Genomic DNA, 27,871 nt, shown 5'->3' with positions numbered 1-27,871 from the left:
CATGGTCAAGCCCTTATTGATTGAGAAACAAAAGCATGTTTACATCCAACCAAAATGATTTCTGAAATAATGTAGAGCATTTAGCATTTTATTTGCTGTCAAATTTTAGAAAACCAACAGTAGGATGTCCTAAATGTTGCATGCATGTTAAGCTCATTTCGTATTCCCAATGCCTGTTGGGGGGGGAGCCCTATAGCTAAAAGGCTTAGCAGCCAAAGTAGTACACAACTAACCCGTGCAAGGCCAAGTAGGTGCTCTTTCTTGCACAGCATTGGTAGGAAGGTCTGTGCAAACCGAAACATTTGTATCTGGTCTACATCGCCACAAGGCTTGACTCTTAGATCAATTCAGATACATGTATTGCCGAGGTTTGAGTCATAATATGTGATATCATGATGACAAGTGGTTGTTCCTAAGTTAGTGGTAGTCTTTTTCATCATCCTGTCTACCTTTGGCACTATGCTCTAGGATATCCTGATCTATACATGTGTTCAATGCACTACCATGTTTCTTGAACCCATCTCGCCTGTCTCCATTTATCAATCAAGCTGGGTTCCCATGTATGTCCACAATGAGGTAGCGCAGGTGTGACCATTGTTAAAAAACCAAAGTTTGTTCCTAGGCATTTGAAATTGAATCTTCTTTCCATGCATCAAGACCTTGATCATAAGAAAAATCTCGTAATGTATCAAGATGGCGCAGGCGTCCTTGAAAGCCTGATATACGCATAATGTTTGAACTAGTACAATTTATCTCCTAACCATGAGACAAGGTAGACAGGGCAATATTGCTTCTTACTAATGGTGCTGATAGTCCTTCCTAAAAAGCCTTATGATGCTGACCATCCCTGTTGATCATGCAGGCAATCACTGATGTGTTTCCTATCGTACACATGGTGGAGGGTCAAGCCACCATACTTGCTTGGTACATGGTTCTTAGAACTGCACGGCAGGACATTGTCTCACAATGTCTCACGTTAAAAGCTGCACAACCTCTAGAGAGTTGGACTGTAGATACCTCTTCCAAGAAAAAAATGAGGTCCTACTAAAACGACCACCAAACATTGATTATTACAAATTGATGATCACCTTTCACCCATGCCATCGCTGTGTGTTAAAACACCATAAGCTTTAACGTAATAAAGATCAGACATTTCCTTCTTCGGGAAGTGCATAGTTCTAGACATCTTGTCTGATACTCATCTTTGGTGCTTGAACCTTCCCTGACACTGATTCATAGAGTGCAAAAATTTGCCACCATGTATCTCTGTTACCTTAATAGTTTGCAGTTTATGCATGAGTTTGTTAACTACTAAGCAGACCTCTACAAAGCACGAAAATATAATCTTTCCATAAGCTCTACCCTCCTCGGCAAGAACTGGTAGCATCAATACATAGTCTACGTAGGGAACCTCCTCCTGAGACCTAGTTTCCTAGATGCTGTCCCTCACTCAATTATAACTCTAAAATCAATCCATAATACTTGGTACCAAAGAGTATCCCGTGATAATTGTACTGATACTTATCTGGCATCAAAGACCCTGTATCTCAAAGATTCCAAATCTGAGGTCTCTCAATTGCATTAATGACCATCAAGCTAGCAAAACACAGAGCGAATTTGGCCATGTGGCATATGGAATCTTGGATCCCCAACAGTATTTCCAATGCCTTTGTATCCTTTCGTGGGTTTCTCTTTTGATGTTGTCTAAGAACTCTCATATTAAGTGTATGCAGCTTCTTATATTGCATTCATCAGTTGCAACTTGACCATGAGTGAGCATCTTTCTATTTCTTAACTACTCTATTTAAGGCAAATTTCTTCAGTCCTTTCTTTCACATTCTTAGCCCTGTCTGCCCATCCTAGAATTTTCAACCGTCATAATCGATTGACTTATTTCAATTGAAAAAGCGTACTCTCTCAAATTCTATCTTCTGAAGAGCATGTACTTCAGCTTTTTTTGTTCTCCCACTCCAAAGCCACGCTTTGCACATGCACATTTTTAAATGAGCTTCTCTCTTAGTGCGTTATTGTTCATTTGGTTTGAATCTCATTCCACAGCACTTTTTATGCCCTTCTTCATTATATCCTTCCTTTCCCATTGTCGACATATCCTTGGGGTTTGAATGTGCAACCCTTCTCAATGACCCCATAGAGCATTCCATTCAGGTAGAGAAAATGCTTTTCGGCTTCCACAGGGAGGATTAAAACAACATTAACACTGGAGTTTTTAGGCAGCTGAGATTCACATAGCAAAGATTGGGACATTAGTAATCCGTAATGCAGTAAAAATTATGTGAATATATTCTGAATTGAACGGATATATATGTTATATTATTTAGAGAAATAAATCACCCTCTGATTCTTGAAATTCCGCAGTGCCCCCTCTTTTCCATCCAAAGATTGTTTATCCTTGTCAGGTTCTTGCCTTAGCTTCTGTATGATCTCCTTAAGATTTGCATTCTGATCAATAACAGTTGGATAAATGTTTAAGTCACTACATAAAAAAATCAATTATGAGTTCCTTCACAAAAAGTACCAGTAGGAGGCCAGATTATTTCCATTTGTATACATGTACTACACGCAATTGTTTGAATGATTATATGCTTCACATCACAGCAGACAATATATATTTACTGGGTTTTTAGATATCCAGTTAAGCTATTGAATAGACACGTGAAGGTTCTCCCAAATAGAGATGTGAAGGAGTATTTTAGACAGCAAAGCAGTTATCCATTCACAAGCAACAGTGAGAATTGAGAGGCTTGAAATCAAAGGAAGAAACCTTAATGAAAGACAATTACCAACATTCCACAAATTTAAAGATATCTTAAGAAAACATCCTCTCAGGTTCAATAAAACTTCCCTGATGCACAATTTATTCTTAACTTGTTTCAAATACGTGGGACTCAATGAGGGCTATTCCTTTTGGTTAGTATTATTCAAACGATTATCCAACAAACATCCCTCTCAGGACATTGAGATGAAAACTGGAGCGTGTACAGATCGAGAAAAGCTGCTGTGAAAATCTCACTTCTTTACTATATAGCATTGGAAGTGCCAGAAGAGGATCACCTGCAGGGGAGAGAATCTCAAACCTCTCCATAATGAGCAAAAGAGTATGGACTAAGATCTCATCACCCTAGTCATTGACGAATGAAGGCCATTATCTCCTCCAATCACAGGTGTTCCCCTTGCATCAGAGACCTCTCCATCTTGTGAAGAGAAAAATTACAATATATCTGATTTGAGAATCTTACATCTATAGATAATGAGATTCTTCAGTCACGGCTTAGTCTATTTCAATTTACATTTTTGTTTCGTTTTTATATATTTTGGTTTGTTGTTTCTCAAAGATGAGACAATCTTTTAAGATATAATCTCCTGTTTTGTTTTTAGGCCATTTTGTCCTATTAAAAGACATTAATATACCCTTCCTGTTATAGAGTCTGACTTAAGAGCCATGTAAGCTCCATATACGAGGAATATTGATGCTTCCTCTCATGATATATTTCCAAAAATTCCAAATATGTATGCTAGCATACTAGTGGTAGAATGCCATGATGATTATCCATATGAGCTCATGAATGAAGATAAAGAATAAATAATATTATTTTAATTAATGATAGATTACCATTACCTCATTCTCCAACGATACAAGATACTGTTTGGATTCATCTCTTTCACGTGTCACATCAGAAACCTCTACAGAAATAGATTTCTTCTCCTTTGTGAGATTTTCTATTTCCAATTTTAATGTTTGGGTTAGATTCTTGAGTTGAGATATCTGGGATTGCAATGTTCTTAAATTCCTGACCGGCCCATTAGATTCAGCTTTTCCTGGAAAGATAGGTCATTACTTAGCTCTTTACCTAGAATCCTTCGGAGTTGTATCAAAATCAAAGAAAGCCAAAAAATGGCTTACCATTCGTTTTCTCTGGTGTTCTTGATTCTACAACCATAGAATCATCAGAAGTGTGCATTTTCTCATCATCGGGAGCATTTATATCTCTTGCTGCCCTCTTACGTGAGGCACAGAAAGTATCGTCTTTCCTTTGCTTTTGCAAATTACTTGCATTTAAACCCTTCAGATATCAAGCAGCATGGGAGATATTAAGTTTTTTTTATGTTAAAAAAGCCAAAAATAAGAGCAGGAAAACATTAGCATAACATTTATGGACTTGCTTACAAGCCAAGAATGCATTTCATTTTTTGAGAAAACAATGTTTCCTGACTCAGTATGTATGAGCTTACAATATGGAGTAAACTGTCCTTCTAAAAAGTAAAGTATGCTAGAGCCATCACAATGTCTGTCTAAAAATTTAAAGAAAAGAGACATCTGACCAAAACAGGAAAACAAATGATGTTTCTGATTCTGCAACTTGGGAAGCCATGGTTGAAGAGATATCTGATCCTGATCACCATGAGAGGCCATCATCTATCACTAATCCATTTAACTCTCTTAGTTCTTTCGCCATTCTTTGCATCTTATGATTTTCTAGAAGAGAAGTTGGGCATAAGACTAGACAATCAGCAGCAGATACAAGTTACATCACACTATTATTCATTCCTTCATCCTATATGTAGGTAGGCTCTGTGACAACGTTTCAAGACAATATTCAAGTTTCTCCTTCATTCATGTTGTATTCCTTTAAAACCAACCCACAATAACAATGAACTTTCTCTGAAATACGAAAGTTTGAGCGCACTCTAATTTCAAACAAGCATATAACCATTACCTTGTATACAGTGCCAAATCCTTGGTTAAAGAGGCAATGGTATCTCCCTCTTATTTCAAAAAGAGCAGTACAAGGGCAAACATAGTGTTACTCAGATTACATTCCTTGATAACAAGATTGGTGGACTCTTTCCTCAACAATGCCAGAGATCAACACAATATGATCAGCATATAGTAATTGATATATGGCGATACCCAATAGGCATACTCCCGAACTGCCAAAAACCTCTCTGTGTGATGTGACACCTCATCTATGTAAAGAATTAGCAGAAACTTTGTAGTTATAAAATAAAGAAAGAAAGATATGTTAACATCTTTTAAGAGGCCAAAATGTCCTATAAGACCAACCAAGCGATTACATCTGAAGTGTTGTCTCGTCTTTGAGAACAACAAACGAAAATAAAATAAATATTACTAAGTAAATATAAAATAAATAAGATAAAATGAGACCACAGAATTTATGTATGGCTATATCATCAGCATATAGTACTTTATGTATGGCTATACCCGCTAGCCATACTCCTGAACTGCCAAAAACTTCTCTATGTGATGATATACCTCATCTATGTAAAGAATTAGAGGAAAAATATGTAGTTATAAAAAGAAAGAAAGATGAATTAACGTCTTTAAAGAGGCCAAAATGGCCTATAAAACCAAACAGGAGATTACATCCTAAATGTTATCTCATCTTTGAGAAACGAATCAAAATAAAATAAATATTACAAAGTAAATAAGATAAAAAGAGACTAAAGAATCTAGTTTTCGGCACATGTAAGATTCTCAACTTAGATATATATAACTTTTGTCTTCGAAAGATCTCTAGCATAGGTCAATCCAGAATGGAGAGATTTCCGAAGCCAAGGAAGTACCTGTGATGGCAGGAGATAATGGCCTTTATCTGTCGATGACAAGGGTGCTAAGGTTGTGGTCCGTGGGGCCAGGGCCTAAGTGCACAACAAATTTTTACCGCCCGATCTATTGTAACCCCTTCATTATGTCTTGGTCAAGAACCCATTTGTGTGTCCCTTGACTGACTTGTAGCATTTCTAGGAGTGATGGAGCTAAAGAAAGTTGTGATTGTTCTTTGTGGATGAGCTTGTGTGGCTGTATTCTTCAACAACTTTTCCCTATGTCTCTTGAGTTCTAGCAAGAAAAGTCCTAGGCACCGTTGGTCCTCATATTCCATTACCTTGTGTAGTGGGTCAAAGCCTTTTTTAAAGACACAATGGTGTCTCCCTCTTAGTTCATAAAAGACACTGCAATGACAGTGTTCTTTGGATTCCACTTCTTGATAAAACAATTGGCAAGTTCTTTCTTCTAGAGCTATTCCTGCATATCTGCCTACCTACATCTATAACTGCCTACCTATATAGAAACCAACAAGAGTGAGTGATAGTGTTCTGATTTTGTTAGCCACAGCCATTGGGAGATTACGCTTCTCCTGACATGAATCTATACAGTACATAGGTTCCCCATTGCATATGTATGGGGACACCAAGAGTGCATCGTACAATGTTGAAGGCTCTCTGGAAATCCACAAATTAGCAAAATAAATCCTTAATAAGGATCAGAGGGTCAATATGTGATCCAAAGCTATAAACCCAAAAAGGGTGCTTGTTCAGCTGAACAGCAGTGATTCCTCTCTGCCTAAAAAATATCCATACAACGAGTCCTCCAAAACATTTAATAAAAACAGCGACCAGGTTCAAGAAATCAAGCAATTAAAACATTAAAATCAGCGTAAGAATGTGGGATTTGAAACTTATTTCATTCAATGTGTCAAATAAAGTACTAACCTCCAAAGCTCGGTCAAGGCGCATGTACATTGATTTAAGAGCATCCATCTTACGCATCAATGAATGCATTTCTCGTGCTGTCTTTCTCTCCCCTGCTAATGCCTGCTTCGTTGATTGAGCTACAATGTATTCCAATCTTCTCACCTGGTTAGTCGCTGCAAAGCAAAGGCATGAAAGTTACTGAGCTGATCAAGCGATATGTATTAATTGGGAAATACTGTGATTTTCTATCAGTAAAAGACCAAAAATAATTTCATAATATTATAACTTTCAGGCATTTTGTGTAGCTTACCTTCTATCTTTCTACGTATTTCTCTGTAATTTATTACATGGAAGTAAACTTGCCAAACATCTGAATCTCTACATTTAGACAGAAAAGCAGGAATAAACTCTGCTAGGTGTCTAAGTTAATCTGTTTTAGCTCATATACATGCTTGTTTGACAAAGTTTGCCTATGTGATTTGTCTCATGGCAACAACGGGAAAACTACACAGCGATGGCCTCAAAAAACTCTTGTCACACCTTGGTAACTGCCTCTACTTTAAATATTGACATGCAACAGCTTCCTCGTATAAAAGACTAAATTCATTCTGACCTCAGTTTATATTGCATAATGGACTATATTAGTTTGAAAACAAGAAAATAGAAGCTCTAAGAAATGAAATTGGAAGCCCCATAGGGCAATGTACTATAGAGTTTAAAAAGAAATTGCAAAATATTTAAAAGCTGAAATACAATCAAGTCCGCTCAAACTAGCCTCAATGAGCTACGGTCTGAAAATAGATCTAAAAACAGCCCAGAGACCAGTGGAAGAATGCAAAAGGAGGCAATGTAGAGAAGCAAAAAGGAGAATCCTAGGATAAGTTGGATGTAATGAATACATATTAATTGTTCGGCGTCTGAAAAGGAACCCCACAAGAAGATGCTGAACAAGGCAAATCATTGGAAAGATTTAGAGAGACCTTTAGTGTCAATGATTGCTCGCCTGATAAGGAGCAAAGCATCGGTGGCCCACGATAAAATCCGGGCAGAGATGGGAGCAGCACCTACAATAACCGAGGCATTGTTCCGATCAGTGACATTTATCAAATGTCTTTGGGAGCTACCTAAACGAAGATACCCAAGGTTGACACTTATGTCATCAAGACAACTAGCTGAAAATGGAGACATTCATTGTTGGTGTGCTAAAATGCAGCAATGGTTCGAGTCACATGGCATGAGTATAAATGCACTACCGCCATTCCAATATAGCTTGAACTGTCCCCACCTAAATATAACCAAAGTGGAAAAGAATAGAGTGATCCGAACTGATATTATTAACTTGGAAAACAAGATAACATGGATCAGCCCCAAAATACCACTTGGTACAAAGATGGCCCACTATAAGACACACTTCTTACATACATCGGAGGATGGATTCGTCATCAGGCCAACTTATATGGACATACATCTATCCTATGTGATGCGTAGTGTGATAGGGCAGCTAAGAACTTCATCACATCAGTTATAGATTGAGGTAGGAAAATATACATGACTACCTCTAGAAGAGAGAATTTGCCAATTGTGTCATCAAGGAGTGGAATCTGAAGAACAATATGTTTGTCATTGTAGTGTCTTTTATGAAATCAGAGGGAAATACCATTGCTTCTTTAAACAAGGCTTTGACCCACTACGCAATGTAATGGAATATGAGGACCAACGATGCCTAGGACTTTTCTTGCTAGAGCTCAAGAGACATCGGAAAAAGTTGTTGAAGAATACAGCCACACAAGCTCATCCACAAAGAACAATCACAACTTTCTTTAGCCCCATCACTCCTACTAATGCTACAAGTCAATCACGGGATACACAAATGGGCTCCAGACCAGGATATAACAAAGGGGTTACAATTAATCGAGCAATAGCAATTTGCCGTGCACATAGGCCCTGGCCCCATGAACCACAACGTCGACACCCTTGCCATCGACAAATAAAAGCCATTATCTCCCGCCATTGTAGGTGCTTCCTTCGCTTCAAAGACATTTCCATCCTGGATCGACCTATGATAGAGATCTTTCGAAGACAAAAGCTACAATATATGTAACTTGAGAATCTCACATGTGCCAAAAACCAAATTCCCTTGTTTCTTTTCTCTTCATCTTATTTACTTTTATATTTACTGTGTAATATTTATTTTATTTTGATTTGTTCTCAAAGACGAGACAACACTTATGATATAATCTCTTGTTTGGCCTTATAGGCCATTTTGGCCTCTTAGAAAACGTTAATATATCTTTCTTTCTCCTCACACAACAGCCCACTCCCTTAGTATTTTGGATTTGACCACGCCATGATATCTCTTTCATGTTATTCCATTATCCGATTTTATCGGTTCGGATCAGTCTACTCTTTTCCACTTTCCTCCCTTGAGAGACTGATTTGTGGTTGTTTGATACACTTGCAACATCAACTCTTCTCTAACAAGATTGTCTAGAATTTGGATGTAGGTTTACATACATCAGTTCCAAAGTCAGAAAAATATGCATGCAAATCTATGCCAATTGTTCCATCAGGATGAGGAATTTGTGGAACACTATTTGCCATTGTCCTAACACTTTATGAAATAAGGAGAATACTCCATTGCCTCTTAAGAAAGAGTTTGGCTAAGCAAACAATTACTCAAATATCTTCAAGTGTGGAAGTGCATCCTCTAACTAGATCAATTCTCCTAGTCTATATGCCAAAGGTCTAATACTTTTTGACAATTTTCTATGTTTTAAATACTAGCAAATTGTAGGAAATGTTGATTTCATAAATGACAGACATGTATAAAACCATAAAAACAATCATGAATCCAGTTTTTGGGCCAACTTAACTCCACACTTTATTTTATAGTCCCTTGACAAAATAATGCTTACAAGTATGATCATTCCATGACGCAGTCTGATCCCTAACTCCTATCTTTGCTGTCATGGTCAATAAAACACAGGTTAATGGAATCTTTACTCCTTTACCATAAGCCAGCATTGATGTTAAGTTTCTTACTCCTTAAAGTTGCAACTTCAAGTCGAAGTTTTTTAACTTCTTCTGCAGAGGCAACACCATTTCCTACAATATCTTCATTTATAGTAGCTACATTCTTTATCAATTTGGCCCGTTGAGCAAACTTCAAAGTAGACAGTGTTTCCTCCACATTTAACATAGAGGGACTAATATTTGCTATAAGCGTACATTTTGAATTACCTCCCAGAGCATCCTACATATATAAAGACAATTTGTAAAACACTGAATAAGAATGACCATTACAAATATAATACTCCTAAAAAGTTCAAAATTACCCTTCTACACATGCTCATTTATGAGAGTTGTAATCCAAAGGAGAATTAAGAAAGAAATAAGCTTATGCTAATGTATGTTGAAGGTCAACACAATCTGTGGAACAAGCACCATCAATATTGTCAACATTCTATGTTCCATTAACAGAACACAATTACATTACTAACTAATTTGGGTAATAGCTATGGTCGAAGTGATATCATCATGCAGGAAAGAAGGGCGACTCTACATTGAACTTTGGTTATATGTTATGTGAATTACATTCACATAGCTCAAGGGTATTCAATCATATACACAGTAGCGAGTGGCTTTTCAATTGTAATAGCTATAGTGGAAGTGATATCATCATGCACGAGGGAAGGGCAACTCGATATAGAACTTGGGTTGTATGCTACGTGAATTACATTTGCAGACCTCAATTCTCAATATTATTCTCAGGGTTTCTTCTTATTAATATTATTTCCACTTGGTCTTAGGGTTTAGGGTTTAGGGTTTAAGGTCTAGGGAGCCCCCAATTCTAAGGAATCTTGATTCAAACGAGCCTCCGAGCCCTCGATTCAGAGAGCCTTCCAGGCAAGTGAGCCTCCGGGAGCACTCGACTCAAATAAACTTCTCGATCTCACAGAGATATTTCACATGAAAGGAATTTACAGGAGGCAACCTATGAAGGGGTTTTAAGTCTTCTCTCACAATGTCAAACTCTCCTTGGTTCAGGTCCCCACAGTCCCACTCGAATAGCACATGCATGTGTGTTTTTACAGGACACAGTTATACATAATGCTCCTTTCTGCTAAAGGAATGTCTGTCATTTGGGTTGTATAGAGCCCTATTACTAGGGCAGGATACTTTGAGCTAAATAGTTACCATTTATGCGCAATTAAGGCACACATGCCCATATATTTAAGTCCTTATATCTATTCTCTCAAAGACATTTGACGCGTTATTCCAACCAATGACCAATATCCAACAGCTTTGGGAGCTCACTAAATGAAGGTACTCAAGGTTGGCATTTCTATCATCAAAAACAACTTGCTGAACATGGGGTTATTCATTGTTGATATGCTAAAAACCAACAATGGTTTATCTCTTTGGCCATTTTGGCCTCTTAAAAGACATTTATATATCTTTCTTTAGCTCCATCATTCTTCATTCTACAAGTCAATCAATGACTACACAATTGGAGTCTTGACCTGGACACTCGAAAGGACTTACAATAGATGACGCAATAGCAATGTGCAATGAATGCGTGCAACAACCATCTGGGCCATGGCCATGTCATCCTTGTGATCGATTAATAGAGACCCTTATACCTTGGCACCAAAAGTGTTTACACACTTCAAAGATCTCTCACCATGGAGCAGCTCATGTTGGAGATTTTTCGAAGGCAGAAGTTTAAGGCTATCTAAGTTCAGAAACTTATGTTCTTAGATATCTAGATTCTTTACTGGCCTATGTTTACAATAATTTGATAGTAATTTGTCATGCATGATGCCACATCCATCTAGACCATGGTCCCCCCACTCCTATTATCAACTAAGGCCATTATCGTCAGACACAAAAGGTACTTGCCTTGCTTTTGATACCTCTCTAACTTGGATTGGTACATGCCACAGATCTTTCTGTTGGTAGAATTTACAATCTATGAATGTTTACCAAAACTAGAATATGTGATGCTTTTGGTTTCTTATTCCCAAAGACATGATCATCATTTTAAAATGTATTGCTTGGTCGCACAGGTCATTTTGAACTCTGAGAAGACCATAATATTTCTTTCTTTCTTTTAAACATCATACCTTGAGCAGATAAGTTAATTTTGAGTCCCGGTAAGGTATATGACGAATTTTTCCTTCTGATGTTTCGAGCAAAGCCTATAAATATAATAGAATTGCATGATTTTCAGAACACCTAATATTTAAAACTGCATTCACAAGTCTTAACAACAGAATTTTTGGTTGCACAAGATCTTCCGCTAGTTTGCAATGCAATTACAAATTGCAGATGCAAAAAATAAATCAGATCTAAAAAGGATCGACAAAAATAGCACATTGATGGAAAATAATGGATGAAATAATACCAAGTACATAATGAACATATGTCAAACATTAAAAAAACAGGGTTTGCCCTAGAAGTGGGCCACCATGTAGTAATTTATTCATCTTAATTCTATAATGATTGGTTTTCTGGCCAAGACTCAAGTGTCTAAAAAGGAAAGGTTGCAACAGCATGGAATTACTTTTTCACTACATACAGGCTATCACATGCAGGAACACAGTTATAGTGGAATTTCATCTAGCCCATATTACCCACAAATGCCATGCATATTTTTGGATATATGCAAGCTACATATATTGGTACAACTTTGGGAAATCAACTGCATACAATTTCATTTGATCAAAGGCCCCTAAAGTACACCATTAAATAATGTGCACCCCTGATGTCAAAATCTAGAAATTTATACTTAAAATCTGCTTGTAAGTGGAAGTACCACCTTGATGACATTACCAAGAGCAGAAAGTGATCTATTAATGCTGCCTGATTCTTTAAGACGTAAACCAACTGCTTCCGTTTGCTTTTGCCTCTCAGAACCGGCTAGATCAACCATGTAAAATCTTGAAATTCTTCTATTAAGAACACCTAGGTCTTGGCGCTGTTGCATTTCAAATCTCTCAGTGCATTAACATATCAGCTGAGTAGCTAAATTGCAAGTAATTGCTAAATGAGTTTTGATATTAATAAAGCAACACAATATTAATATTTGAATTTCCAAAAATGTTCTTCATAGGAAATTTGACCCTTTTTTGAATTAGAAGAGAAACAAATCAGGTTTTGGAGAAAGTGATTAAATTTTCTTAAACTAGTGCTCTATGTTCTCACTACCTTCATTTCTTCCTAACATTCACATTCTAGGAACCCATGTCTTTGCATGATATTTATCTCACTTCTGCTAGCTTTTGTTGAACCAGAATGGAGAGGCCTCCGAAGCGAGGGAAACACTTGTGATGGCGGGAGATAATTGCCTTTATTTGTCGATGACAAGGGTGATGAGGTCATGGTTTTGTGGGGTTGGGGCCTACGTGCACGACAAATTGCTATTGCCCAATTGTAATCCCTTTCTTATGTCCTGGTCAGGAGCGTATTTGTGTATCCCTTGATTGATTAGTAGCATTAGTAGGCTGTTGTTATTGGTACATGTAAGATTTCCAAGTCAGATATATTGTAACATTTTGTCTTCGAAAGATCTCTAGCATAGATTGATCCAGAATGGAGAGGTCTCAAAGTGAGGGAAGCACCTGTGTACCTGCAATGGAGGGAGAGAATGGCCTTTATCTGTCGATAAAGATAAGAGTGGTGGGATGGGAGTCCATGAGGCTGAAGCCTACATGCACAGAAAATGGCTAAAGAAAGTCATGATGGTCCTATGTTGATGAGCTATTGTGGTTATATTTTTGTCCAAAAGTCTCTCTATATCTCTTGAGTTCTATTGGAGTATTGTTGGTTTTTGTGTTCCATTACCTTGTTTAGTGGGCCAAAGCCTAGTTTGGAGAGGCCGTGATATCTCCCTATTATTTCTTAAAAAGAACACAATGCAGAACAGTGTTCTTCCATAGATTTGCATGCAAATCTGCCTAAGCCTTATTGGAAGAGGCACTAGTATTTCTCTCTTATTTCATAAAAAAGCACAATTGCAAACGTAGTCTTCTTCCATAAGAGCATGCACAGTGGTTTGGTCTTATAGGCCATTTTGGATTCTTCCATAAGAGTTGCATGCACAGTGATTTGGTCTTATAGGCCATTTTAACATATCTTTCTTGCTTGTTTGCTTGAGTTCTACTTAGAACAATCCCAAGCACCATTGGACTTTGTTCTCCATGATCTTGCACAGTGGACCAAATCCTTGTTTGAAGAGGAGCTAGTATCTCTCTCTTATTTCATACAAAACACCACAATGGCAGACAGTGTTCTTTCAATTTCACGCCTCTGATGGCACAAGTGGCACAAACTGTTTAACAAATAATTATTTTTATACCTGGGATTCCAAACTCAAGATAAAGACTCCATGTGATCTACTGCTCTCTGAATTCATTGCTGTTGCTCCAACATTGCGGTTTAAAGAGCCTCGTTTCAGAACTTCATAAGTAGCTTCTGGTGTTTGGACCTCTACTTCTTGAAGTCCCTCCACATACATTCCAGTCTTAGGGTCTTCATGGATTGCTGATGATAAAGTGAATTAATTGGCAGCATTCTATATTGGATCATTTTATTTGCACATACGGAAGTGCACATGATTACCTCCCATTACCAACGATAATTGTTTATATAATTCCATAATGATTATGGTTATAATATTGCATACATATTAAACGTACACATTTAAATATTGTTTATATCATATATACACCTTTACAAGATGGGAATAGATGGGAATTGTGTGCACATGCAAATAAATGAAAGACAGAATCAAAAAACGAAAGATATAGTAATGTGATTCAAAAGTTACATTTGCAAAATAATGTCCCACATTGGAGAACATAAGAAATGATTAAAAAACCACCTAGTGTACATTGACTATCCCAAAATATGTTGAGGGTATGAGCATGGAGACATTCTGCGAACTTGTAGATATTCGCATGAGTTCACCATAAAATATAGTGAGGTCAGATGTACTAAAGTAATCAGCCTTCTGATGGTCTCTGATGTAGGACAGTCCTATTCCAAGATGGAGATACGTCCAAATAAAGAAAAGGACCTTTATTCCCCAACAATGATAGGCCACAATCTAGTTCATGCCTCTTGGAATTGTATATGTGCACATTGTATTTCAAGAGAACCAAGGGCTGCCTCCCATAAGGAGAACCGAGGCACTGCAAATGTTACTCCTACGTATGTTTATTAATGTCTATGTGCCACCTTTTCCTCTCCCAAGAAGAATCCTGGTTCTGATCTTGTTGCCCAGGCTTGAGTGGTATAAACACCATCAATTTAGGTTTATTGAAGCTTACCAAAAAACCCTTGCCTGTGCAAAGAGATTTTAAAGAGTTTGGATGTCTTTGTCATCCATACAGAGAGTCAGAGATCAGCACAATGTTATCAACATATACTAATATTTATATGGTTATCCCTGTTAAGCATGCTCCTAAACCACCAAATCTCTCTATATAATGCAACAACTTATCTATAAAAAGACTGAGGAGAATGGGTGATAGTGGTTTGTTGTCTTCCAATTGTGCTGGCCATAACCTCCACAACACAGTACGATATTGCATTTTTCCCAACGTAGATTCATCCGTTGCATAGATTCCCCATTGCATATCTACATGGCTTCTACCCACGCATCAGCTGAGGATGTGATACCACTTCAAAGGCTTTCCAGAAAACCAAAAAACAGAAAAAAAAATTGTATAGGCTCTTGGCTACTCAATATAGACTCAGATGTATCATGTTCAAAGGTCATATCTTCTCCTCGAGAGGAGCTGCATATGCTCAACTTACTACGGAGTATACAGCAATAGGAAAACTACAGAAGATGTGCTCACAGACTCGGTTACAAAAGGCAATATACTAAGTCAGGACCCCTATGATTCTCTTGTTACCCCTACAATTCTTTAAGGAAAACATACTTAGGGGCCTAGTCAGGACCATCATTGTAAATCTGGAAGCATCTTTGATGGGTGTAGGTCAATGGAAAGACCTTCTGTATCCATTACCTCCAGAAGGGTTACAGCTAAAGAATTTGTAGAGGCTCTTGCAAGGTCAGTGTCCTTTCACATAGTAATGGAAACTTCCTCAACATAGATACACAACAACAATGTTGGCTCTGGAGTCCTCTAAACAATTGGCAAGTGAGGGTGATACTTTCTCAAGACAGTTATGTGAGAAACAAATGGTATCACATAACTACCTCTCTCCCAGTTATGTAATAACTACCTCTCTCCCAGTGCAGGGATATTAAGGAGTTATTGGTTGCATTGGTTGACCATGGTTCGACATTAATCATATGTCCACCAAATTCTACTACAAGGGATTGTGGTTGCTCAGAAAACCAATCACAGGTGGAACATACAAGTGGCTCATAAAGCCACAAAAGAGCTGTTTGAACCTTACCAAAATGTTCAGGCACGACCTCACTCAGCTTAAAGCCAGATAGACATAGTGGGAACATATAGGAGTTAGGTATGAAGATGTCCTAGCTAGACATGCCCTGGATATAAGGATAGCCATATCCTCATGGATTGAGATGCAACACTGGACAGGTTCACACTTCATCACATCAGTTGGAGATAGAGACAAGTAGGTATAGGGTTATACCTCCCAAGCAGAGGATATTCTGTGCCATGCAAAGCCAGAGTTTGGGGGTCATTACCTATGCCCCTGCATGGTTTATTATGAGATCCAAGGGCATTTCAACTGCCTCTTTAGGAAGAGATTTGAACCATTCTCCCAAGTCATGAGATCCTCAAAAACCTAATCTGAACCCAAAAAACGCATTGATCAAGCAGTATCCCTTTATGAGCTGGTGCTTAATTCCCAGGCAGTTCACTCCAGAGGACATTGATGCCATATGGCATTATCCTATGAGACTGTTCAAGGGGTGATCCACTAACAATCTACCTCACCTAGATATGTTTTTATTTATTTTGTAAGATGAATCCCCAACAATACTTGTACCCATGGTTCCTATATCGTTGCGTTTTGAGCACAGCCTAGTTACATTTATTTTGCCCTGTGAGTAACTTTTGGTCCCATAGATCACTTTCGTCTTCCAAAGATGCCAATACAACATTTCATTTCTCAAAAACATATACACAATATGTACAAGCATATAGCTCACTAATAATGTACAAACATACTGTAATAATGAATCCGGTTAGAATAATCAAAGAAACATTCAAAACTTTTCAACCTATATAACGAGTAGTTGGCATGCACGCATTCTCAGTTCACTGGAAGCATATTATTGTTTGCAAGAACAGAACATTGTAATCATATATGACTCCAGTCTAATACTAAAAGGACTATGCAGATTGGATAAGAGGATACTCAGGTTTGTTGAACCAGGGCATAGCAAATCTTCCACTTGCTCATTATATATCTGTGGAAATAAAAACAGGAATACATGTTTGTATAATCCAGATTCACAAGCTTACAAACATTCCAATAATACAAAAACAAAATGTTCATACCTGTAAGCTAGAGCACCTTACAGAGAATTCCACAGCTGTATCACTCTAAGATGGCATTCAGAACAAAACAGATATCAAAACTCCAAAAAACATGCATTTACTCATATATTTCAAGTTTAAACTCGAAAAAGACTAAATACCTGCTCTTTTTCAGCATCTAATATCAGAAAAATAGTCTCCAGAATGCGAGGAATCAAGCCACACTCTTGAGTTACATTTGAGTAACTCGGGTCTTCCAGCTTACTTATATGCGCGCTTAAGAGTTGAACCTGTCCTGGCATTAATTGAATTGTAAAATATGCATAATGTCAATTGTAGTCTTCACAATTGACATAAACATTGTTTTAAGCAAGACTTCGCATTTCTACAATAAAATTTGCAGTAGCAACCAACCAGGAAAAGCTTTTCAGTCTCTGGATTGAACATATATTTTCTTCTGTTCAGAGTCAATATATATAAGGATTTTATGTTTCGTATAGGAAAGTGGTGGAATTGCCTTTAAATAGAGAACAGTGTAGTTTGGACTATATGACCTCTTAATCCATAGTTAAGGAGATGGTCGAAATTGAGTTCTTGCATAATTTCATTTAAAGGTTTTTCTTTTCGAATAGATTACATTTTCTCTGAAAGGTAACCATAAGTGTTTCCATAAATATTTAGCAAACTGTAGCCATAGGTACATAGGTGTGCATTCTATGGTTTTTTGTATGTGTTTTTATAGCAATATGAATGCTCTTAAATCAAAGGATCAGGAGGCTGGACCCAAAAGCTAGTGGTGATGGGCTGGATGTAGCTGTAATATCTACCTCTAAATTCCATCCCAAAAGTACATTGTAAAACAAAATATGATCAATAACAGTATTGTCAGGTCAGGTTTAGCTCTAGTTGACAGTACAGGTATGAAGCTAAAGAAAGTTGTAACTGTTCTTTAATGATGAGTTGTATCCGCATTGTTGTCCTTCAACTTCTCTTTATGTCTCTTGATTTCTAGCAAGAACTATCCGACACACCGGTGTCCTTTATATTCCATTTACCTTGCATAGTGAGCCAAAGCTTTGTTTCAAGCGGCAATGATCTCTCCTTATTTCATATAAAACAGCACAATGGCAGACAGCCTTCCTTTTTATTACACTTACCTAATGGCACAATTGGCAAATCTGTTCTTCCATAGATTTGCATGCAGTTTTACATATCTCAATTTCAAACTGATGTGAAGAGAGCCTGAGCTGTTCCATCATGCTACATAACACATGATATAGATGTGTATCCATATATGTGTGAGAAAAGCTGTTAATAGCAGCAGCGGAAGAGTTAGAACAAAATAGACACAGCCAAGCTATGAGAAAGCTGTTAGACAGCAGTAGAAAAATGGTTGCAAAGAGTAAAGACACAGCCAAAGAGTTGTGCTTGTTTGTAAGTAGCAGCAGAAAATAATCTGATTACAAAACAGGTTGGTATAAGCCTATTTATACAAAATTGGGAATGGTTGTTTGGTAGTTAAGAGACTCTTGTACTACCAAACAGGTACAATAAACTAGGAATAAATGGGGAATATCTTGGAAAAATTGGAAGAGACAAACGGCATTTAAAGCATTGCAGATTCTAGAGAGAGAAGGCATTTAAAGAGTTGCGGATTCTAGAAAGAAAGATATATTAACGTCTTTTAAGAGGCCAAAATGGCCTATAAGACCAAATAAGAGATTACATCTTAAGTGTTGTCTCGTCTTTGAGAACAAATCAAAATAAACTAAATATTACACAATAAATATAAAAGTAAATAACATGAAAAGAAAAGAAATGAGGGAATCTGGTTTTTGGCACATAGGTATATTGTAGCTTTTGTCTTCGAAAGATCTCTAGCATAGGTCGATCCAGAATGGAAATGTCTCCGAAGCAAGGGAAGCACCTACCATGGCGGGAGATAATGGCTTTTATCTGTCGATGACAAGAGAGAGAAGAATTTGGGAAGAGAAAGAATGTAGTACAGAGATAATAAAGATGAAAGAGAGTGCAGGTCTAGAGCTGCCACCCTCCAACACCTCCTCTCAGCTCTAGAACGGCCATCAAACATTGAGTCGACCGAGGAGCTGATTAATGACATGCCTTGGAAGTGGGAAAAAAAAACATAGAGATTGTTGTTAGCATAACAGTTTTGAAACCCAAGAGAGAGAAAGAAGGTGTCAATTTTGTCATGCCAAGCTTTGGGAACTTGCTTTAAGCCATACAAGGCTTTGTGGAACCTATAGACCATGTTTTCTGCTCTGAAATCTCAAAACCTAGAGGCTGTTCAACATCAACCTCCTCTTTCAAGTCACAATTAAGGCAGGCTGACTTGACATTCATTTGAAAGATGGACCATTTGTTGTGAGCAGCAAGTGCAAGCGCACATCGAATAGAGGTGTACCTTGTTGTTGGAGCAAAAGTTTCCTCGTAATCCACTCCTTTGACTTGTGAGTAGCCTTTTGCAACTAAACGTGCCTTGTGCTTATCCAAAGTACCATCAGCATGGTACTTGGACTTGAAATTCCATTTCAGTCCAATGACTTGTTGATGTTGAGGCCGTGGAACCAGCTCCCATGTATGATTCCGCTCAACGGAATCAAGTTCAACTTCCATTGTTGCTTTCCACTTTGGAAGAACAAAGGCCTCTTTTGCAGTTGTGGGTTCTTGTGATTGCACAACAGTGCACAATAAGGCAAAGTTGCATGAGTGAGTAGGCCGTTGTGACTTACGTGTTCGAGAACCAGATGTATACTCATGAAGTTCAGCATCGGAGAGATGAGAATCATGAATGGTGGCTTGAAGCCACTTGGGAAGTGGTGGCAGCTGGTTTGGAGAGGGGAAACAAGTGGAGTTGAGGGAGAGGATTGAATTGTTGGCGAAGTTAGAGATTGAGTAGGAGGAGATGGGGAGCTTGAAGATGAGACATCTTCGTCTAAAATAGGAGATTCCAGAGGAGCTGGGATTTCAACCATGAACTCAGGTGAAATCCTAGAATCATCCAGCTGAGACTCCACAAAATGAATATCCCTAGAGATGACTAGGAACTTTGACTCTAAATCCCATAACCTGTACGCTTTAGATTGTGTGCTGTTGGACTCAAATTTCGTCCTTTTATGATCTGAAATGTGAACATAAGCATTACAACCAAAGACTTTAAAATGAGATACTGAGGGCTTTACACCTGTAAATGCTTCTGCAGGCGTCATTCCAGCAACTGCTTTTGTTGGGCAGCAGTTGATGATGTAGACTGTTGTGTTGACAACTTCACCCCAAAACGAGAGAGGAGAATCAAATTGAGATAGCATCGTACGAGCCATCTCTTGGACTATCCAATTCTTCCTTTCCACAACTCCATTTTGTTGAGGAGTATTGGGTGTAGAAAATTGGCGAGCAATGCCTTGTTGAGAGCAAAAATGGTGGAAAGCTTGGGAGATGAACTCTCCACCATTGTCCGACTTGATCTTTCGAACTTTCTTCGATGTCTCGTTCTCCACAAGAGCTACCCATTCTTGAAATTTTTTGAAGGCTTGCGATTTTTCTACAAGAAAATAAACCCAAACCTTGCGAGAGAAATCATCAATGATGAGCATGAAGTAGCGTGCACCACCAAGAGTAGTGGTTTTCATGGGACCACAAAGATCCATGTGCACTAACTCCAAGATAGATGTTGCACGGTGAGTGGTTTCATGAGGGAAAGGCTCTCGATGTTGCTTGCCATGAAGACGAGCAACACATGGGGTATTGGGAGTTTTGAAAATAGGAAGACCCTCAACTAGTTGGGAAGAGGAGAGCTTTTGAAGAGAATCATAGTTGAGATGACCAAACCTAGCATGCCACAACGTGGGATTTTCTTGTGCCACCAACGCATGAGAGCCTTGAAGAAGATGAAGAAGATGAGATTTGGACTTTTCCAAGGGGCTATGGGAACTTTTCAGGCAGTATAAACCCCCTTCTTGTGTGCGACTAGCTACAATTTGTAGGTTGGTGTCAATGACTTCCAAAACTGAGCTATCAAAGTAGACTCCATAACCTTGTTTAGTGATTTGGTAGACTGAAAGTAGGTTGGCAGAGATGCGAGGCACATGTAACACATCTTGAAGAATGACAGGTTCTTCATTTGAAGAATTGTTAAGAAACACATTACCCACACATGAAGCCTCAATGCTTGAGGCATCTCCTATGGAGATTTGGGAGGAGCTAGGTTTCACATCATGCAAAATGGATTTGTCATAGGTCATGTGTGAGGTAGCACCACTATCTACTAACCACTCATCAATGGTTGAGGTAGTTGGTCCAGCCATATGTGAAGTATGTTCCTCAATGCCAAGGAAAACTGTTTCTTTGGCTGAGTGGGCCGAGTTGGATTTCGGTGTAGGTTGATTTTCGGTAGAAGAAGAGTTCTTAGCATTATCCCTTTTCTTTTTCCGACAATCCGGCTGAATGTGACCTTTGTAGCACAATAATGACAAGTGAGCTCCTTGTAGGCTGGGTTGTTTGGTGGTCTTGGATTGGGTTTGTTGTAGGAGTTACCATTTTGCTTCCACTTGCCTTTACTTGTCGCATGTAGAAGCCTCTCATTGGAATTTTGAGCACTTTTCTTCCTTGTTGCCCTATCTTGTAGCATACCAAGAAATGTATTCATATCAAGTATGTTGGGAAGAAGAGAAATTGTGTCACAAAATGCTGAGAATGACTCAGGCAACTTTATCATTAGACGATGCACAAACTCAACTTCAGATGACTTGCTTCCCAAAGAAACTAGTTCCTTTTGGCGAGTAACAAATTGCGTTATTTGATCCATGATGTTGGGAGTGTCATGAACCTTGAGATTAGCTAGTTGATTTGAGCATGATTAGCTCAATGGTACCTCTTTTTGATGGATGTCCATAGTTCATTGGTTGTCTCTTCGTCTGTATCTTGAAATTGACGAGCGATGCTCGGTTTAATATTAAACATGAGGAAAGCATGGGCGCGAGAATCCTTATCTAGCCACGCTTCAATCTCAGCATTAGATGAGGCAGCAACTGATTTGGTTGAAGAGGATGAAGTTACTGGTGATTTCTTGTCACTACCATTGACTACATTCCATAAACGATGGTATTGTAGCAAGGTCTTTTTTTGTAGCTCCCAATCCAAGTAATTGTTACCATCCAAGATGGACTGTTTGGGGAGTTGGGGAATGGTTGATGAAACAATCGTGGCATGTGAGGCCATGGATATCCTCCTCTTGAGCTACAACTGGACAATTTACAGCAGTTGTAAGTAGATGCTCAGGGTCTTTCTACTTCTCCCTAGATGCTAGGTGAGGCTCATATGAGGGGAGAAGAAAAAAAAAGAACCTCCTCTGTAGGTTGGGAGGGTGGCTGCTAAGAGAACCTCCTCTATAGGGTTGGGAGGGAGGGATAAAAGAAGAGAGGTCTGTGTGCTCTTTGGTAAAAAAAATCAGGCCGAGGATATGGATACCTCACTGCTATGATACCATGTGAGAAAAGCTGTTAATAGCAGCAGCGGAAGAGTTAGAACAAAATAGACACAGCCAAGCTATGAGAAAGCTGTTAGACAGCAGTAGAAAAAATGGTTGCAAAGAGTAGAGACACAGCCAAAGAGTTGTGCTTGTTTGTAAGTAGCAGCAGAAAATAATCTTATTACAAAAGAGGCTGGTATAAGCCTATTTATACAAAATTGGGAATGGTTGTTTGGTAGTTAAGAGACTCTTGTACTACCAAACAGGTACAATAAACTAGGAATAAAAAGGGAATATCTTGGAAAAATTGGAAGAGACAAACGGCATTTAAAGCATTGCAGATTCTAGAGAGAGAAGAATCTGGGAAGAGAGAGAATGTAGTACAGAGATAATAAAGATGAAAGAGAGTGCAGGTCTAGAGCTGCCACCCTCCAACAATATGAAGGCCTAACTATGAATTCATCCTGCAACATGTGTAAAAAGAGTGCCTTATAATGAGGCATCTTCCTACCAAGAGATGTTTTGTGGGGTTGATCCATGTTCTTACACTATCAAATTTAATGATATCAGCTCAAATCACTCTGGTAAGAAGGCCAAACAATAAATCCATCCTGCGATGTGTGTAAAAGAGTGCCTTACAGTGGGCTATGTTCCTGCCAAGAGATGTTGTGGGGCAGATCCATGTTCTTTCATTGTACAATTTAATGATATCGGCTCAAATCATTCTGTTCTAGTCCAGTAAAACTAAATGGCCTGAAATACAGTCATGAATCACCAGCACTCAGGTTTGTTGTCTGATCATTCGAACTGAAATAGCTGGCCTTTAAAAACATACATCAAGGGGTGAAAAAATATGGAACAGCATGTGGAACAATGGGAGCATCTCAAATTTCATGTGATGATAGCTTTGATTTCATTAAGATAAGCACATCAGATTTATGGTTCAGGTTGGCGTCAACTAGGCCCATGAAAAAGAACATTTGCTCCCTACAAATTGGGGTGGCATAGTGCACATGCCAAATCTATATTTCTAAAGACATCCTCAAAATATCCTACATCAGTTCTAAGAGATCAGTTGAAACGGCAAGGTCTAATTAGGCCAATCACCATCATCAAAGCCTTCTCTGTGGTAATCACCCTTCTATCTCATAAATAAAATAAAGATAAAAATACTCTTGAGGATCATAAAGAATACAATGCATAAATAAATCCCCATCCATCAAGCTTCATCACATGATATTGCAAATGTTGCCGCAAGCACAGAAAAGGAAATGGAAGGTTACCTTCCATTGTGTAAGTCTTTCCAGCACCAGTTTGACCTATAAAGACATTCTTCCTCTATTTTATTTGTTACCATGGACAAAAAAACAGGATTTTTGTATTTATATGAATAATATCATATAATTTCATGATTTATACACAGGTATACCATAAGCAATGAGACAACAATGATATCCTTGCAAACAAGCATGAGCCATTGGCCTCCCAACTGATACAAACATTTCCTCCTGCATGTGAATCATAGAACAATTAAAAGGTGAATAAATGATTTAGAGAACTTTGTTCATGTAGTAAAAAATACTCAAAAAAATATTAAAAATATAATTATCGACATGCATAAGAAAGTTCAATCAAATAAAAAGTTTACATTAACCTACAAGATCATGGACTTTAAGGCAGGATAAAAGGTTTTAAAAATCCAAATCTTATTAGCTAAATTGAAGAAACAATAGCTTCCCTCATCAAATAAGAAATCTTTCTCCACTCTTCAATGCATTCTCAAGATTTACAACAATAAAATTCCGAAATCCTTGTCCCACATATCAAGATAAGTAGTAATAAACGCTTTGAATTAATAGAATGAATATGTTTTAAACCGCAAATCTTCATGACTGATGCCTTCGAGGAATTCAATGATTTATCATTGGGTGGTATCTCCATGGGTGTGGTGTATCCATCTCTCATGATGAGTCTCTTATTTTACAACAGGCCATTTTGACCTCAGACTTCTATCCATTTATAGTCATATTAAACTCTGCATTAATATTTGCTTAATCTTTGCATTAATCCTGCTTAATATTCAATATTACTCTCTACTTAATCTCTGCATTGATCTGTGCTTAATCTCTGCAATAATGTCTACTTAATATGCGTGTTAAGGTATGTTAATCTTTGTGTTATTGACTGCTTAATCTTCGCACTAATGTTTGTTGTTCATTCCCCATCATAGAGATGTTCCTGTTTAAGAAAATCAGGAGTAATGTTTTACACAAGTATTTCAGAGGAATAGACATAACCTTACTAGTTCCTCTATTTCGACAAGAATATACTTACCTAATCGTTGAACACTCAATTCCTTTCTCATTGTGTAGATCTAAATGATCTTCATTAGGTGTATGCCCCCTTATAAACTAGCAGAACTCCAGAAAACTAGCAGAATCCTTTCAGAACCAAGAAAGTAATAACTGAAAGTGATGCTTAACATCTTATGCAGACTTAATCATAATGTTGTAGTTCATGAGAGCCTGCGCCATGATAGGAAGGCAAATTTTGTAGCTTAGAAGAGCATTATCCAACCAATATTGAAGGCTTGCACTTGTTTGTAGATGCATTACGAGCTGAAAAGTGCATTGAATCTTGTGTGGAATAGACTGCTAGAAGACATTGCTTAAACCGAATATAAAACAGTAGTGGGTAGCTAGAAATACCAAATCCAATTTCAGAAATTGGTTTTTCGTAGAACTCGACCTTTTGACAATTTCCTCAAGTGCTTCTCCAACTGTTCTGGAAAATTTTCTATTCGAGAAAAATTATGAGTATTGTTGGTGTGCCTAGTAAACGCTTGTTATTTCGTAATTTTAATTTTAGGAGGATTCAGTTTTCTAAGAATTCTCTTCTAGTGTTCGTCCCCCATCATAGAAACATTTTTGAAAGAAACATATATAAACGTCTTATAATAGGCCAAAATGGCCTATAAGACCAAACAAGAGATTACATCTTAAGTGTTGTCTCGTCTTTGAGAACAATCAAATAAATAGAGACTAAAGAATTTTGTTATTGGTACATGTAAGATTCACAAGTTAGATATATTATAACTTTTGTCTTCAAAAGATGTCTAACATAGCTCGATCCAGAATGGAGAGGTCTCCGATGCGCGGGAAGCACACACGATGGCAGGAGATAATGGCCTTTACATGTCAATAACAAGGGTGTGAGATCGTGGTCCATGGAGTCAAGGCCTATGTGCACAACAATCTATAATAATCCCTTTGTTAGGTCCTGGTGAAGAGCCCATTTGTGTAGACCTTGATTGACGTGTATCATGAGTAGGAGCGATGTGGCTAAAAGAAGTTGTGATTGTTCTTTGTTGATAAGATTGTGTGGTTGTATTGTTGTCCTACAACTTTTCCCTGTCTCTTGATTTCTAGCAAGAAAAGTCCCAAGCATTGTTGGTCCTTATATTCCATTAGCTTGCGTAGTGGGCCAAGCCTTGTTTAAATATGCAATGGTATCTCCCTCTTATTTCATAAGAACACTACAGTGATAAATATAGTGTTGTTCAAATTCCCCTCCCCCTGATGACACAACTGGCAAATTCTTCATTCTAGAGGTATTCATTCATATATGCCTAACTCAATCTCTAATTGATGTGATGAAGTTCGCAGCTTCCCTATCACACTGTGCAGCGCATAGGATAGATGTATTATTTTACAAGGATAAATCGAAGGAAAAGATATTAAACTTATTAATAGCTCCATTATAGAAGCGCCTACTTATCTAATTGTTGAGCACTCAATTCTTTTATAATTGTGTACATCTAAATGACGAGCACAGGCACTCTGTTTTCAACAATCTTCCTCGGTGTGTGTCCCCCCTTTATAATTTTTGTATTCCAGAAAATTATGAGCCTTCATTCATAACCAAGAAGTTATACGTAAAACGTGATGCTAATTGTCTTGTTAAGATTTAATGATAACACCATAGTTCAAGGGCGCCTGCAGCTCAAAAGCAAGGAGAATTATCTGACCAATGTCTTTTCTATGCTCAACTCAACAAAGAATCCAGAGTCACAATGATGTGACCAAACTCTGATCTGGAGAAACCTGGATCAGCAATTCCTCTTTTGACTTTAGATCGTTCAAACCAATTTTGAAGTCATGTGGTTGTTCGTCTTAAATTTCAAGCTGAGAATTCTCTGGCTACAAGAAAAAGTTTCGGAGGTGTAATTGAAGATAATTTTGAAACTACTCCGGGCGGGGCAAGACGCATGTGACATGAGTCACATGCATAACATTCACTTTAAACCAGTACAATTCTGCAATTAAGCTTGAAGGAGACAGCGAGGGAGTTACTGGAAACCATTCATGGTAGGTCTTCAACCAGAAGACTTATTCATTTGCAAGCCAAATTTAGCCTCGGTTTCCAGAAAGTGATCCAATTTGAGAGAATGTCGCTGAATTATGGGAAGGATAAAATCTCAGCTATTGGAAATGCAATTTCAAAAAGAGAGCTTCATCTACATCATAGACTAGAAATCCATTTAAATCTTTGAATGTTCTACTTGACATCCATTGCTTGTCCATTCCATGTTTACATCTTTCCTGTTGCAATGGATTCATGTGTGCTCTATTGCACATATAAAAGCTCAGAGATACACAGATGCAGAAACACATGATTTGTTTCGAGTTCTAAGGTATCCTGTTTTACTCTGTTGATTGTAGATAATCTCAGAAAACTTCATTGATGCTTTCATATATATGAAGTAAAACCACAAAATTGTTTGAACGCAAGATATTTATTGTTCCACAGTCTGTAACTGAAAATGCAAGGTTATCCATGGCACATGCAAAAACCATTTTTTGCATGTGCCATGGATAACCTTGTATTTTCATTTAACTAAACAAGGTATGTTCAATCGAGAAAAGAAGGCAATGAATTAGTGGCCATGTAATCACTCAAAACATCGTGCATGCACATACTCAGAAAAGAGGTTCCAAAGGAGATGTAGGGGGCTACCCCTTCCAAACGACAGAGAGACATTAAAGCACCAACCAACCTGATTGACGGATTGGTCAGCCACGTAATCGAAGGTGAAGGTGCGAGGGATAAGATGAGGTGGAGACAGAGGTTGTTTGGCAGAATTGGTAGCAGAAGGAGAAAGGGGTTGAAACAGGGTAAGGGAGCGCCCGAGGGCCTCAACAGACACGCATTTATGGTATTCCAACTGTTTCTCTCTCTGCAACGGCGGCCTCACCCTGACCACCACGTTTACCCTCCTCTCACTCCTGCCCCCCCTTTCCTCCGCTGCCTCCTCCTCTGACTCCTCTGACTCCTCCTGCAATGTCACCTGCTGCGCCGCCATCGCCGTCATCGTCTT

General features: G+C 38.1%; 2 protein-coding genes across 2 annotated transcripts; one reads left to right on the top strand and one right to left on the bottom strand.

Annotated features, from left to right (window-relative positions):
- Positions 1-27,871, bottom strand: LOC147857133 (uncharacterized). Its single transcript, XM_087328949.1, has 16 exons — positions 27,551-27,871; positions 23,924-24,002; positions 23,778-23,813; positions 17,168-17,301; positions 17,028-17,072; positions 16,885-16,936; positions 13,874-14,058; positions 12,335-12,493; positions 11,640-11,714; positions 9,556-9,766; positions 9,429-9,476; positions 6,532-6,686; positions 3,923-4,082; positions 3,638-3,837; positions 2,353-2,460; positions 1-2,235 (listed from the first exon to the last, which is right to left on the bottom strand). The coding sequence occupies exons 1-16, from the start codon at positions 27,863-27,865 to the stop codon at positions 2,080-2,082; spliced, it is 2,118 nt and encodes a 705-aa protein (XP_087185075.1). The 5' UTR covers positions 27,866-27,871; the 3' UTR covers positions 1-2,079.
- On the top strand, positions 7,454-9,088 carry LOC147857134 (uncharacterized). The gene is given in 2 exon segments (XM_087328531.1): positions 7,454-8,525; positions 9,018-9,088. Coding segments are annotated over 2 exon segments (1,143 nt in total).

The sequence above is a fragment of the Azolla caroliniana genome, unplaced genomic scaffold (assembly GCF_043228905.1).
Source record: "Azolla caroliniana isolate FFs.n. ecotype wild unplaced genomic scaffold, voAzoCaro1.0.p SCAF_12, whole genome shotgun sequence".
Classification (NCBI taxonomy): Eukaryota; Viridiplantae; Streptophyta; class Polypodiopsida; order Salviniales; family Salviniaceae; genus Azolla; species Azolla caroliniana.
Note: the sequence above shows the minus strand (reverse complement) of the source record. Positions and strands in the feature narration are given on the sequence as shown.